Source organism: Strongylocentrotus purpuratus, unplaced genomic scaffold, assembly GCF_000002235.5.
Source record: "Strongylocentrotus purpuratus isolate Spur 01 unplaced genomic scaffold, Spur_5.0 spur5_scaffold_5, whole genome shotgun sequence".
Classification (NCBI taxonomy): Eukaryota; Metazoa; Echinodermata; class Echinoidea; order Camarodonta; family Strongylocentrotidae; genus Strongylocentrotus; species Strongylocentrotus purpuratus.
Genome location: NW_022145611.1, coordinates 43,029,691 through 43,043,913, shown reverse-complemented (window position 1 = coordinate 43,043,913; position 14,223 = coordinate 43,029,691). Strand labels below are relative to the sequence as shown.

Below are 14,223 nucleotides of genomic sequence, written 5' to 3'. Positions count from 1 at the left end.
TATCGCCTGCTGGCTCTGTTTAAAGAACAAGTCATATGACTGTTATCTTCCGACATCAAAGTTAATCACATTTCAATTAGGCCTAAAAAAAAGATGTTGTATTGCCCTTTTCAACTGACCCGAAAATCTTGAAATCTACGGTCAAGTTTTTTTTTAAAGTTTTTTTTTTAAATGGTTTTTAGAGAAAAAAATATTAAAGCATTCAAAACTGAGAAATATTAACCAAAAAGAGGGAGGAAAAGTATTTAAAAAATAAAAGATTTCTGACCGATCGACCCATGTTTTGGCTCCTAACGGGCAATATAACATTTTTTTTTTTTTAGGCCTGATTTGTACTACACTCCTGAAATACTAGCTCACTATCACATTGCATAGAATTTAGTGTGAAGATACCTGTATCTTTCCTGCTGTGCTTCCCACAATAAAGACTGAATCACCAGGATGCCATGAGATGAACTGGGGAACCTGATCAAATACAGAGTCACTAATGGTTAAAACAAATATGATGTAAATTATCCTTATCATATCAAGTATGGATGCTTCAAAAATTTGACCAAGTTTGCCAAAAGTGTCATAGATCATTTACAAGTAATTTAATAAATGGCCATCTTCTTTAAGATGATGACATAGTGTTTCTATGTAAGCAGCACACAAACTGGTTGAATTTAACACTCAAACATTAAACATTCAATATTTAAATAATTCAAAGGCTTTATTAACATCACTTATTACTTCCTTGTAAATTACTTGTAAATCATTAGAATGATTCCCCAACATTTTTAGTGTTATTTTATAAATAAAAAGATACTTTATTCATGTTAGCTTTTTTATCATTGTAAAGTACATATGAATATTTCCAATGATTCCTCAAGGGATTACTATATTTGAAATTCCAAACATTTTGCAATTTAATGTGAACTATTATGTGGGAAAATGATGCCCTATATACCATTTGCCACATAAAATTAAGAAAATTGTTTACTAGTGCATCCTTTTTCTAATGCTAAAGCAAGATCTTTTTTAAGTAAAATATTTGAGAGCATAAACTGTGAAAACTGTTATGTTTATTTTACTACTGCAAATCAAGAGGCAAGAGCACTTACTAAGTCAGTCTGAATGTACTGTGTTATAAGAGCACTTACTAAGTCAGTCTGAATGTACTGTGTTATAAGAGCACTTACTAAGTCAGTCTGAATGTACTGTGTTATAAGAGCACTTACTAAGTCAGTCTGAATGTACTGTGTTATAAGAGCACTTACTAAGTCAGTCTGAATGTACTGTGTTATAAGAGCACTTACTAAGTCAGTCTGAATGTACTGTGTTATAAGAGCACTTACTAAGTCAGTCTGAATGTACTGTGTTATAAGAGCACTTACTAAGTCAGTCTGAATGTACTGTGTTATAAGAGCACTTACTAAGTCAGTCTGAATGTACTGTGTTATAAGAGCACTTACTAAGTCAGTCTGAATGTACTGTGTTATCCTCTTGCTTTCATTATAGAGCACCTGTCAAAAAGAAAAGTATAAAGTGCAGATGTGGAAAAATATTATTCATACGATGAAATGTACTTTAGAGAATTTACAGATACGGTATTAAGCAAATAACTTTTGTTTGTAACCTTGTCATAACGTGGTGCAAAACATTAACAATTATGAAAGTGTGTATATATTTTATAACCCTTTAAAAATAATGTCATCAAAATATATTTGTAGGCCAACTCTAACCAAAGCAGAAACAGTAATGTATATGAGGAAGCATGTGAAGCTTACACAGGTTAATTTGTAAAATAAAATGTTAACATAACTAAGAAATTTCTCCTTATGAAGTGGGGGAAACTAACATGTCTGCCTTTCAAAAGGCACATAGACTTTAAAGGGCTATATGAATGACTTTAAAAATAAAAAAATCCCAGAATATAATCTCAATCTAATTATGTATTTCTAATCAATAAATGATGCTCTAATTCGATTAAAGTTGTATTAGTGAGAAGAAAAAGAAAAAAAATTACCAATCTGCAATCTGCACATCCCAGTATAATCTTATCTTCATTGTGATTTCTGCCGTATGTAAGAACTGGTGCTGAAAATGAAAAAAAGGTACAGATTCCAACGTTTCATTTAGTACATGTAAAATCAGGGCCCTTTTTCATAAAACTTGTTATCAATATCAAATTCTAAACTTCTATAACAAATTGTTCTCAGCCAATCAAATATCATGATTTCAGAAGTTTATAACAGGTATTACCCAAGTTTAATGAAATGGGGCCCTAAACAACGTGGATAGAGATCTCATCTGGCAATATGTTTTCAAGAAACTTTAAAGCAGACTAGAGCTCTGTTCTCTTGCTAAAATTAGAGTAAAATTTTCCAAAGGCTTTGTTTCCCTTATGAAGGGATGAGTCGGGAGACATACCTAAATCATGCATGATGGGTTTAAATATGATCATGCACATAATTGACAACATAATCTACTCATTTCATCTCCTAGTTCTTAAAATCCTTAAAGCTCATGTATAATACAATTATTTTACCATGTATTGACTATTCATGCACAGTCTGGGGAAATTGCTCAAGGCAAAATAAAGAGTTACTCTTAAGATTACAAAAGAGAGCAGCACGTATAATTACATCCAACTATGACTATGAAAATGTTAGAGGTGATGATTTAATAAAATTAATGAAATGGCAATCATTTGACGAAAGGAGAAATTATTTTTTAGCTGTTTTAATGTATAAATCTGTACATGGTATTGCACCAACACATCTGTGTAATGCTATTGAAATGGTCTGCGATAGACATAACTTAAATACTAGAGCCGCTGACAAAACAAATGTAATATTACCAAAACCTAATCTAGAATGCTTTAAGAACAGTCTTATGTACTCAGGAGGAGTTATCTGGAACTCATTACCTATTAACTTACAGAATTCTACATCTATTTCTTCATTTCAATACCTTTATAAAAGATTGTACTTTCATTAATGTTGTAAATAACCAATATCCTCATGGATGTGTGTATATATATTTTTTTTTTTACCCTACTGTAATAAATACAAGTTTGTTAGTTTTTTTTTTCTTGTTTTTTTTTTTTCTTTTTTTTTTCGTACATTGTTTCAAATCATTCTTTTTGTGATCCTGGGTAAACCTTTGAATGTAAATATATGTATCCAGTTGCTGGTTATTTTATAAAATGTTATATTATTCAATATTCATTAATCTATTCATGTTTTGCATATTTCAATGATATTTGTATTTCATTGATATATTGTATTTCATTGTTTGTATTTTACCATGTATGTATATACAGGACCAATATGAAAAACAGCCTTGGTTGATATTGTCATCCTGTATAAATATTTTTAAATAAATAAATAAATAAATAAATAAATTATACAAATATTATATCAGATTTGGAAATAACCCATCTAACCTTTTTAAGATTAGGAGAACTAGATAAATATGAGGAATTATTGCATTTTGTATACTCTTCCAATCTGGATCAAATTTTTTATTATCAGTCCAAAGATTTAAAAAAAATAGAAATAAGCAAAAGAAATATTTACATTTGAGAGGTATTGAAGTCACAGATGCTCTTTGTATCTTTAAGATAAATTAGAAGAAAAAACATATTAACATTGATGATAAATTCTCATTAAAATGAACTCAAGTAATGGTAATTAGGAACTGTTATGCGCAACGGCCACAGCTGTTCACAAGCTCCAACATTTTAGACCATCTTTTTACAACCATTGTCTACTTTCTAGAAAAACAAAGATCATTGCATACATCACATAAAGCCAATCATATCTAAAATCTACCACATGCATAGGTGTCACATTGTTTTTGTATGGCTATTTCATGTTTCATGCATGGAGAATCTAATTTAGAAATGTATTTTTTTCAAAGACTTCTGGATATATTAATGAGCAACTAACACACTTTTGTTTTCACTAGTGTACATATGAAGAGCAGTATGTGTATATGACTTACCCTACTTCTTGAACACTCGTAGATACAGGTATCAATACTGGCTCTACCAGGTGCTACCTCTAATGTATAGATGTGTCTTGGCTGGTTCAAGCTAGTACAAACATAAGAAGGATGTTCAACCACATCTTTACAAACTATTTCTTACAAAAACATATACAGCCAAATGTTATCATTATACTAGAGGGTTAAATCTTATTATTTTGGGAACTGATTATTCTGTATAATCTAAATAGTACCAAAACACACTTCAACAATAGAATATGAAAGGTAAGTGCAAAGAAAGGAGATAATCATAAAAATAAATATTTATAACAGCTCTGATGCAAATCAAACAATTATTCCATATATATATATAACAGGCTTGAAGCAATCTCCAAACTACAAAAAGCAATAGCAAATGCCCCCAAATCACTGGCAGGAAATGAATAAAATTCAGTTCTAAAGCACCATTCAGTACATTCCAGAATTTTTTTGTTGCTAGATATCTTTTTCAATAGATTTATCATCCTAATAATACCGGTAACCTAGAAAAGAATCACATCAGCAATCATATCAACGTACCTGAAATCAACTGCAAATGGCTCATTCTCAGTCCTGACAAAACTGATTTCTTCAAGTTTGGTTCTGAAGAGAGAAAAACAACAATTCATGTAACAGTAATTTCTGAATTGATAGCAATCTTCATTTAAAAAAATTAATTAATTGAAACAACATGCTTTTCTTGAAAATTTCGCGAGAGGACAAAAACAAATTTAAAAACAAACTTCTGTGACCGACCATCAATAGAAAAATCAACTGTATTGCTTTTCACCATACTTAAATACTCTTTCTCATTCTGCAGTTTTTGAAGGTTCCATCTGTTCAGCTGTAGTAATTGTCACTTAATCATTGACAGCATAAACAAACAATTATTCTGTCCTTCTCTGCAGTTACAGGCGAGCCCATCATAGCATAGACCTACTTCTTAGTAGGTCCATGATCAGAGTCAGGTCCAAGAGACTTTAGCCCACCATGCACAGTTTACAATTCAACTGGATAAAACATCAATGCACTTACCCATTGACGGCATAAACAAACAAATTTGCTCTGTCTTTCTCTGCGGCTACAGGAGGGGCCCACTGAAGAGAGGTCTCAGAGGCAGTGGCCCACCATGCTAATACCTATACAAAACAAAATACAGAAAAGCATGTTAGTAGTTACTCAGGGGCTAGATCTCAATAAACATGTGTTTAGACTCAGGTTCAGTACCACCGTAATTCAATGACAACCAAGTGGACTGTAATAATATTCCAATATTGGGCTTTGTAGTTTCTTCTGCACAATGCTATAGTAATGATGTTAAACATATTCAATATATGTTCTTTACTCAGTTTGTATACCGTACCTTGAATTATTGCCCAGTAACCTTCACTTTTTTAGACAAAAGAGAAGCATGATAAGGGGTGACAATTACTATACTAAAAGCCACAGTGTATAAATCTTGTAAACCAATGAAAGAGAATAGGTGAAGGAAGAAAACTCACATTAAAATCACATCTACTTTTTACAAGGAATACAATTCTACTAAACAGAGGGCAGTAGTCAATTCATTATTTCATTCACTGAAAAATCTCAATTTCATTTTTATTGAAGTGATGCCATTACTTACCCATTCTTGATTGATGTTTACAGATAGAGTTCTCTTCAGTTTTTTGTTCTTGGAGCCAGGGAGATCAACTTGTGAATACTTAAAACAAAACAAAAAGAATATACATGTTTCTTGGTATTGCAAATTCTCTTAACATTAGGGATAGATCACATGAGTATATATACATTAACAATTCCATGTTTGAAGATTTTCATTCATTTTTTAAATTTTATTTTGTGTTGGTAATAGTCTTTCTTTTGTATACTATTATGTAATCTGTTAAATATTTTGAGATGCTGTGAAGCACTTGATTGGTCTACAGAGCTTGTACACAGTGAGTGTCTGCTGTTCAACAACATTGAACCATTTTGTAAAATTGTTACATTAAAATATCATTATTTTTATTAGCATTAACAGCTGAATTTCCTAAGTGCATAGATATAAGAAACTGATGCTCTATTCCATGAGGTTTTCAGAATTGTAATAGTTGGATTTTCACTGATTTATTTGAATTACCTTGGGATCTAAGGAGGACAGTTTCTCAACTTTCTTGGAAGAGTCTCCAGAAGGATTTGTCTTCTTACTGAAGTAAATGAAGGTTGCTTTAGGTTTCTCATTCCATGTGCACAAGATGAAGGAGGTTGTCATGACAGCTGAATGAAAACAAGATAAGATAACGAATGACCCTTTCAAAAATGTAATAAAATGAGGTTTATTAACAGCATCATTTCATATCAAGATAAGGGAGAAAGTCACTTTGCAATTTATTATTTAAACTGTTATTATCAAATTATAACTCTTATTGTCCAACTAGAATGTACGCTCTCTGTTAATAACTCTAATACACTATAAAGCCTGTCTGTAATCATTACATCTCCCTAAAGCAACAATGAAATATTTATTTTAAAAATGTCTGGGGAACAATCAATTTTCATCATGCAAGATATCATATGTGAACTTACCATGATTGATAGAGGGAGGAACTTTCCCTTGCAGACTCTTATCAATAACCAGCCTATCAATATCCCCACTGTGACTGGCTACTTGTATGGATAACAGCACACAGTTACTCAACAGGAGCTGGACATGCTTCTGAGATCGCCAGAGTGTAGCAACAATCGCATGACTCGCAAGAAGTTCCTTCACAAAAAAAAAAAAAAAAAAAAGGAATCAAATCAAATAATAATAATTCTTTGTTCTTTTATAGCGCATTTCATGTCTGTTGACATTTCAATGCGCTTTACAATATAGGGGACCTACATATATATAAAGTTTAACAAGATCATAAAAGGAAGATAAAACAGAAACATATAGAAAAACATGAAGTGCATACAAAGAGAAAGATTACAACATCTTATCCTTTAATACTATTGATGTGGTAATTTGAAAAGATAAGTTGTGAGTTTAGATATGAATGTTTCAATATTGGATATACAATGTAATGAGTTTGGGAGGGAATTCCATAAAAATGGTGCTAGCCCTATCACCATATGCTTTTGTTCTGCCTCTCTTAGCTATGAATGATTAATTTGTTTTAAGTTCATTGACACAAATGCTGTTAGTAATTTTTTTAAAATATAGTATTAATATCTATACCTTCCACAAGAGATCAAAAGACAAATCTACAAAGGTAATAATATGATTGCAGGGCCATAAGGGAGAGAACAGTATGAATACTGATGAGGCTACCCTGGGTAAACAAGACATAATATTATTATTATTGTTATTATTATTGTTACTTACAGTCTCCCTATTTACTCTCTTTCCTTAGTCCTTAATTGTGTATAATTTTCCCATTTAGTCTGGAATATCTTGATGCTTCTCAGTAAGAAATAAACATATTTGTATATTCACTTTAATCACACATTTTGATTTTTAGTGATCCAAACTGTACCTCTGCTTCTTTGAGGAGATCCCTAAGTTTGTCAGGCCTTCTGTTCTTGGGCGTCCAAACTTGATCTCGACCTAAAATATTAGAAATAGATATAGGTTTTTAATAAATATATCATATATATCTTTCATCATGAAGGCAAAGACATAAAATCATATATAAATGTATTTATACAATTTGTAAATTATCATACACATTCAACTGTTCTTGAAATGATATTCCAATCTCACAAACATTATTTAAGTTTGACTGCAATTAATTAATTTTCATAAAAATGTACACATGGTGGCACCACTGGAAGGGTAAGCATGATCAGAAAATAATCCCACATTTGCCATCCTCCTCAGTAACTAGGTTTCTGTTCATATCCATTCTTGGCTGTCCTAGAAATTGTGCTTTCATCATCGATATGTGTAAATTTATATCTTTATCAAGACTCTCCTTATGGGGAATGCAAAAGTCCTATAAATCTTAGCATATATATAATAAGCCAATTACAAACCACTTACAGTTGCCTTTCGTAGGCTTTTTAAAATATATACATCCCAATGGCTGACCAATACTTACTTTCAAAATACTGCTGCTTCTGATCCATATAACCAGTGTTAACTGAATGTAGAGAAAAGGAAATCAAATGAAAGCAAAGTCAATGCTACAGTTATAATCTTCTGAGGACACTACCCATCAATAATATAATTTGAATGCATCATAAATATTAACTTAAAAATTCTTATCTATATCTATCATTTCCATTAAAGGCAGAGTTTTCAGAAGGAAAAAAAAAGACAAAACTTTGGTAATAAATCGGGTAAATTTTGCTTTAAGAATAAATACATAATAAAAATAATGAAACTTGATATCTTACCCATGTCTCCTTTGTCATAGTATGTATGACATCCAATGTTTGCATCTAAAATGTAAAAGTTTTTAAATACGATTAATCAAATTTTTTTCTTCAATAAAGTTTCTGAACCCCATACAAAATGGGGTGGGTATATTCAAAGTATTAAGACTCAACCAATCGAGTACATTTGCAGTGGCAAGACAATAACAAACATTCAGAAATAAAATAAAAACTTTTCAAATTACAAGGGCAATGCTAAAATTTATCAATTATATCTTATACCCAAAGCAGCTAAACAAATATTTCATCTTAACCTAAGAAATCTAGCAAATAACAAAGTTGAGTTGGCAAAAATGGTGAATAAATTTACAAACACAACATAACACTAATTAGTAAGACAACACTAATCATTCTACCAGTTTTGTCCATGTTGATAATAACATCTTGTAAGCAACTAAGGGCTTTCATCTTTTTTTCTTTTTTTTTTCTTTTTTTTTCAGACGATAAATTACCTTTGATATCCATGGCACCTTTCATGGACCAGATGTAGAGTTCTACCAGACATCCTGCCATCTTGGAATACATCAAGCTTGCACTGAACAGACAACGGTTCAACTTCCCATATCAAATAATCCAGAATAAAAGTCAAAGGCTTATTCGTGATCCTCGCACTGGGGATAAACAAGATGTGTAATTAAATTTGAATTCTAAGATATTTGAAGATAGTCAAAACTAAATATCTAGTTAATATCCTCAGCAGATATGCATGATATCATCGTTCCTGAATTTCATTTTGAAATGAAGTTACATTACAATTGTTACATTACAAGTTACAATTGTCTGTGTACTTTTGAGAACATCCCGCCCCCCCCCCTCTCATTAGGATATGACACAAATTAACAGAAGGTGCAAGAAGCATACAATTTTATCACGTGATATGAACTTGTCACCACATTTATGATCCAAGATGTCTTTTACTTAGTCTTAGTTAGCCTATGCGACTTAACTTTAGAATACCCCACCAATACTTATACTAGGGTTAATGCCATCCAGCAAAGCACAGAGTCAATGCTAATGCGTATTGACCTATAGCACTGTATACTTGCTGAGCTAGGCAGCAATTGCACATCTATATTACTAATACGCAAAATCGCCGCGGGGGGTCCAACACGGGCCAAAACCGTTCCTCAAAAACGTCTTTCCTCGACCCCGCCCGCCTCCGCCATGGCGCGGGGAGGGCGGCACAATTCCACGAGGCCTGTCTCCCGTAACCCGCGTGCCACGTCGACCCCGCGATCGACGTCCATGCATTTAAACGCGGTTTCGGGGCGGCCGGGGAGGACGGGCGGACGAGAGCACGGCGGGCGTCGTGGATTGCGAGGAGGCGACGAACCCGCGAGAGCGAGTTGACAAGGCGTGCACCCGCCCTCTGTCTAATTATCAAAGAGAGACGAAGAGACACACGATAGACGAGAATCCACTCGCGTCAACGGGTGTAGCAAGTCTCATTGTAAAGGCTGCGGCGTATCTTGAGTAAGGCCTCTTGCTATAGGATTTGCTTTGTAGCGTGTAAGAGAAATACACATCAACAGATGACTCACGCGGGTGATGGGATGTAGCCAATATGTACGCTCAACGGGTTGAGCTTACCCGTGTTATGGGTCTTTCTATAGGATATGCTTTGTAGTACGTGTATTACACGCTCTCAGGTCACACACATGCACACACCACAGTCGATTCGAGTCGAGTCGATTCGAGTCGAGGCGATTGCGACAACTGGCGCAAACCATGGACCTATTTTCACGTAAAATCTTTACTCTGAAAATAATTATACAAATTCTGTGATCTATGCCAACATAATCATAGTCCAAGCTTCTGTTTTATTGGTCTTTTCATGAAAACTACATCGAAATCACAACAAGAATAGCGCAAATAGATCTGTGATAGTACGCCTTCACGTGACAGTTCAGTTGCAAACTGCCTTGAGTCTGCACAGTGTATTGCCACCGCAGCTGAGCGCTGCTGTCGGCGGTGCTGTCGGAGCGCCTGAGTGTGTGAGCGGTGACCGGAGTAGCCAGGCCTGTCCGTGGTGTGAGGAGAGTCTAAACAACACTTTGAAATTGTTATTATTGCCCCGATTTCAATATAGTTTCGTGAATAGATGTATGAAACCTGGGCTTGGATTGTGATTATTCTGGCCATGTATAGTTGTATACTGAATTTCGATAATCATTTTTCACAAGAAAATCAGCAATCGTCATGGTCGTTTAAAAACATGATAATACTTTTAGTATGATACAGTTCTTGCATCAAATCAATTTTTAAAGTATGGGGGGGGGAGGTCAGGTAACTCAAAGCGATTTGAGTGCAGGCGTGGTGTCCACGGGTACAAAGGGCTGAACCCCCGAAAGCTCAGGGGTTTTAGGCATTTAATTACGGTCAGATGAGCATATTTTTAATGCCTTATTTGTGACACTGGCAGGTCGATCACTAATTGGCGTGGGGTCCATAGTAGAGTTGCGTACCAACTACGCTGAGCTGAGAGTACGCTGGCCTACGTTACTATACCCTGAGGGACGCAAAAAAGTACGCAAGATGGACGCAAACAATTTAATATGTTTAACAAAATTTGCGCAATTTCGGCGTAGAAACTTGACGCAGAAAGTACGCCTTTTTTTACGTAACACTACGCTACTAAACTAAACAAACTGCATCTTTAAATGAATTAATGAAAAATTAGCCCAAGAATAATGAGCCCCCGAAAAATAAAAAAGTAGCCCCCAAAAATTTTCCCAAAATTTGATATAGATCGAGTCCCCGAAAAAAAAAAATCTTTCACTGGATTCTACGCTCACAGTCCCACACACAGTCGAGTCAATTTGTGCACAAACCGTCCGATTTTTCGCGTAAAATCTTTACTTTGAAAATAATTATACACATTTTGTGAACAATGCCAACATAATCATAATCCAAGCCTCTGCATAATTATGTAGTCTTTTCATGAAACTACATTGATACAATAATAATGCAAATGATCGAGATCCTCTCTGACATAGTTTGTTTTACGATGCGCCATTCATGGTCAAACAGCATATATTATAAAAATTCTCTATATAAAGATAATCTAATTTTTTTTTTTTGGATAGCACATAGGCCTCTATCTATCTATTTGGCCCCCTCCCCTAGAATCCCGTGGATTTTCCACGGGTCCTCCTAGTAATATACTAATGCACACAATGAATACAAAATGGTTGATCGGTAAGTTTGACAGTAGACTCACGATTTGAATTTTCAAAGTTTTCTTTCCAACATCAGTGTCATCAATTGTCACTTAAGTACCAATTTTGAGTGAACTCAGGTGAGTTTTGTACAGTGGTGTTTGAAATGTTGAGAAACAATAGAGGTTGTCTAAACAGTTTTTAATACACAGCCATGATAGTAATGCAGCTTTGTGTGGGGTTAATGTACATAGACATCAAAGACCTATGGTTAGAGTTAGTGTTAGGATTTGGTTTAGTGTTACGAAACTTAAGTCTTCAGCTTTAGCTTAGTGAAGCATTTGGCACCCTACAAATGTCTGGTCAATTTTTGTGGTGGGGTATTCTAAAAACAGCTAGTTAGTCACTCCACCTATCATGTGCCTATGCTTAGCATTAGATGATAGGTTAAATTATATTTTCATAGTTAAATATTTTTGAAGCAATTTAGAAATTAACTGAGCCGACGTAAGAGCACTTTTTTTTTTGTGTCCTCCAAATTTTGCAACGACTCAGCCAGCCGCTGAATAAGCAGGGGGGGGGGGGGGGGGGGGGGGGTAAGAGCACATTTTTTTTTTTTTTTTGGTGTCCCAAAAATTTCGCAACGGCTCAGAGGGGGGGGGGAGGGGGTAAGGTCACTTTTGGGGGGTCACCCTTTGGTAAAAAAATATATTAGCGATGTCCCCTTAAGTGACCGAATACCGGGCGCGCTACCCTAGATCTAGATCTATGTACTTGTACATTAGCACCTTGCATGGTCAGAACGTAGGAACTTCAACTTTAGCTTACATCTGGTGCATGCGCATAATCTTCATCAAATCTCAGCGGATTGCAGCCTCATTTTCCTAAATTGGCGCAGACAAGGGCCCTTCTTATTCATTGGCAAGATATGTTACAAGATATTGGTGCGAGGAGAAAGCTTGCGATTTTCTGTTTGATCCGATACCAACTCATTATATTTCAGTCAAACCCTCTCTTTGTTACAAATTTTTCAGCATCCTTAAAAGGATAAGTATCTTATTTAAGTTTAAGCCTTACGTAACTTTTTTTAAAGTTTGAACAATTCTCATTTTCGTCACATTTAATGAAAATTTATTCTGAAATAGATTCTATTATTATTATTTCATGTGTGCAATCCTATGTGTGCGTCAGTTATGCGTGAAGTCCTTAACCTGTTTAAAACACGACATGTCATATTACGTAAATTGACATTGCCATTGAGCTTAAAGTTGTGCTTAAGTAGTAGGCCCTCTCTCACTTACATTCGAAGCCACTCAAGAGGATCGGCCAATGGGAGCGCATAAACTCATGGTACAGCGCTCAATGCGCAAAGCTCTACGTTCTACCCCACTTATTCAGCGGCTGACCGAGACGTTGCAAAATTTTCAGCCCCATTTAAAAATGTTAACCCCCCCCCCCCTTGAAAAAATCCTGCGTATGCCACTGCCTGCCCTCCATCCCCGCTTCAAACATGAGCCTCTTCCTGGCCTAAGCTAAGCTTTTCGATCGGCCCTATCCCTCGCTCAAGCTGCTAGCTGCGTCCTACTCCTAGCTAGTCGTTCGTTAACCAACCTCGCGCTCGGATAGGGCATAATCATGTCGGATGAAGCCGTCGGATGAGACTGAGACCGAGAGAGGATCTTACTTTTTTCTTACCATGAAATTATCGTCTGTAGTACTACTAGTAGCTGTTTTATCACAAAAGATTAGATCTCATGTTGAGGTCGAGAATGAGAAATACAGGTCGTCTTATCAAACAATGATTTTCCTTTTGCTTAGATTGAATGTTACTTGTAATTTGTGAAAATATATGTAAACAACTAGCATATATATTTTCGAACCAAGAGGGCAATAAAGTGAAGAATTTTAAATTGTACGGTGTCCGAAAACACCATTCTTTGCGGAATTCTAAATCAAAATCAAAATAAGTATTGAAGAAGTTGAATAATCTAAACCTAATTGTAGTAAGATATTCAATTTACTTTATATTTTGTAATAATTCAAACGTAGCAACCATAGAGTCATTAATTTATTAATGTATCACACAGACTTTCAGTTTCATTGGCCTTGTATAGTGTCGTGTGTATTATTTGAACTCTTAATTGTAATGAAGTCCAAATTGTTTATATGCATTGCACTGACTAATAAATAAATGAATAAATGAACAATATCCGTGATCTGCAAGCACTTAAGTATGAATGGGTGGTATTCTCTTAAGTTAAGCCGGGACTAAGTCCAGACTAAACAAGAATTTTAGTTCGCACTTCTATGGAATGCTAGGTTTCATCTTCCTCCTTCAATATTCATGACAAAGATAATCTACCAAGGACTTTGTTGAAATTTAGTGTATACTCATATTATCTTTTTCTTTCTATTTCAGTGCAAAATTAATTTTTTGGACACTTTTCATTGAAGGATTAAAATAATCTGTTCAGGGTAAATTAGTTCACAACAAGCACTCCATAAAAGTGTGAACTAACTAAGCACGCGCTAACTTAGTACGCGCTACCGGAATGTCTAAACCTACATTTCCCTTATAATAGTACTATTCAGGACGGAATCAAGGATTTCAAATATATCAGGTTACACTGTCAACATAATTATATCATGACGC

At 34.6% G+C, this 14,223-nt stretch overlaps 1 protein-coding gene across 2 annotated transcripts in view; it reads right to left on the bottom strand.

The window, feature by feature from the left end:
* Positions 1-13,439, bottom strand: part of LOC753239 (WD repeat-containing and planar cell polarity effector protein fritz homolog) — a 37,187-nt gene extending 23,748 nt beyond the window's left edge. The window contains exons 1-15 of one of the 2 annotated variants that reach the window (XM_030998978.1): positions 13,255-13,439; positions 8,865-9,023; positions 8,374-8,418; positions 8,076-8,117; positions 7,512-7,582; positions 6,580-6,757; positions 6,134-6,270; positions 5,639-5,716; positions 5,047-5,150; positions 4,552-4,614; positions 3,991-4,081; positions 3,564-3,600; positions 2,009-2,079; positions 1,455-1,505; positions 394-465 (exon numbers count right to left, since the gene is read on the bottom strand). In XM_030998978.1, coding sequence (XP_030854838.1) covers positions 394-465; positions 1,455-1,505; positions 2,009-2,079; positions 3,564-3,600; positions 3,991-4,081; positions 4,552-4,614; positions 5,047-5,150; positions 5,639-5,716; positions 6,134-6,270; positions 6,580-6,757; positions 7,512-7,582; positions 8,076-8,117; positions 8,374-8,418; positions 8,865-8,937 — 1,113 coding nt within the window. In that variant the 5' untranslated portion in view covers positions 8,938-9,023; positions 13,255-13,439. The remainder of the gene's footprint in view (positions 1-393; positions 466-1,454; positions 1,506-2,008; positions 2,080-3,563; positions 3,601-3,990; positions 4,082-4,551; positions 4,615-5,046; positions 5,151-5,638; positions 5,717-6,133; positions 6,271-6,579; positions 6,758-7,511; positions 7,583-8,075; positions 8,118-8,373; positions 8,419-8,864; positions 9,024-13,254) is intronic. The other variant, XM_030998977.1, reaches the window with a different exon arrangement.
* Positions 13,440-14,223: the final 784 nt, after the last annotated feature.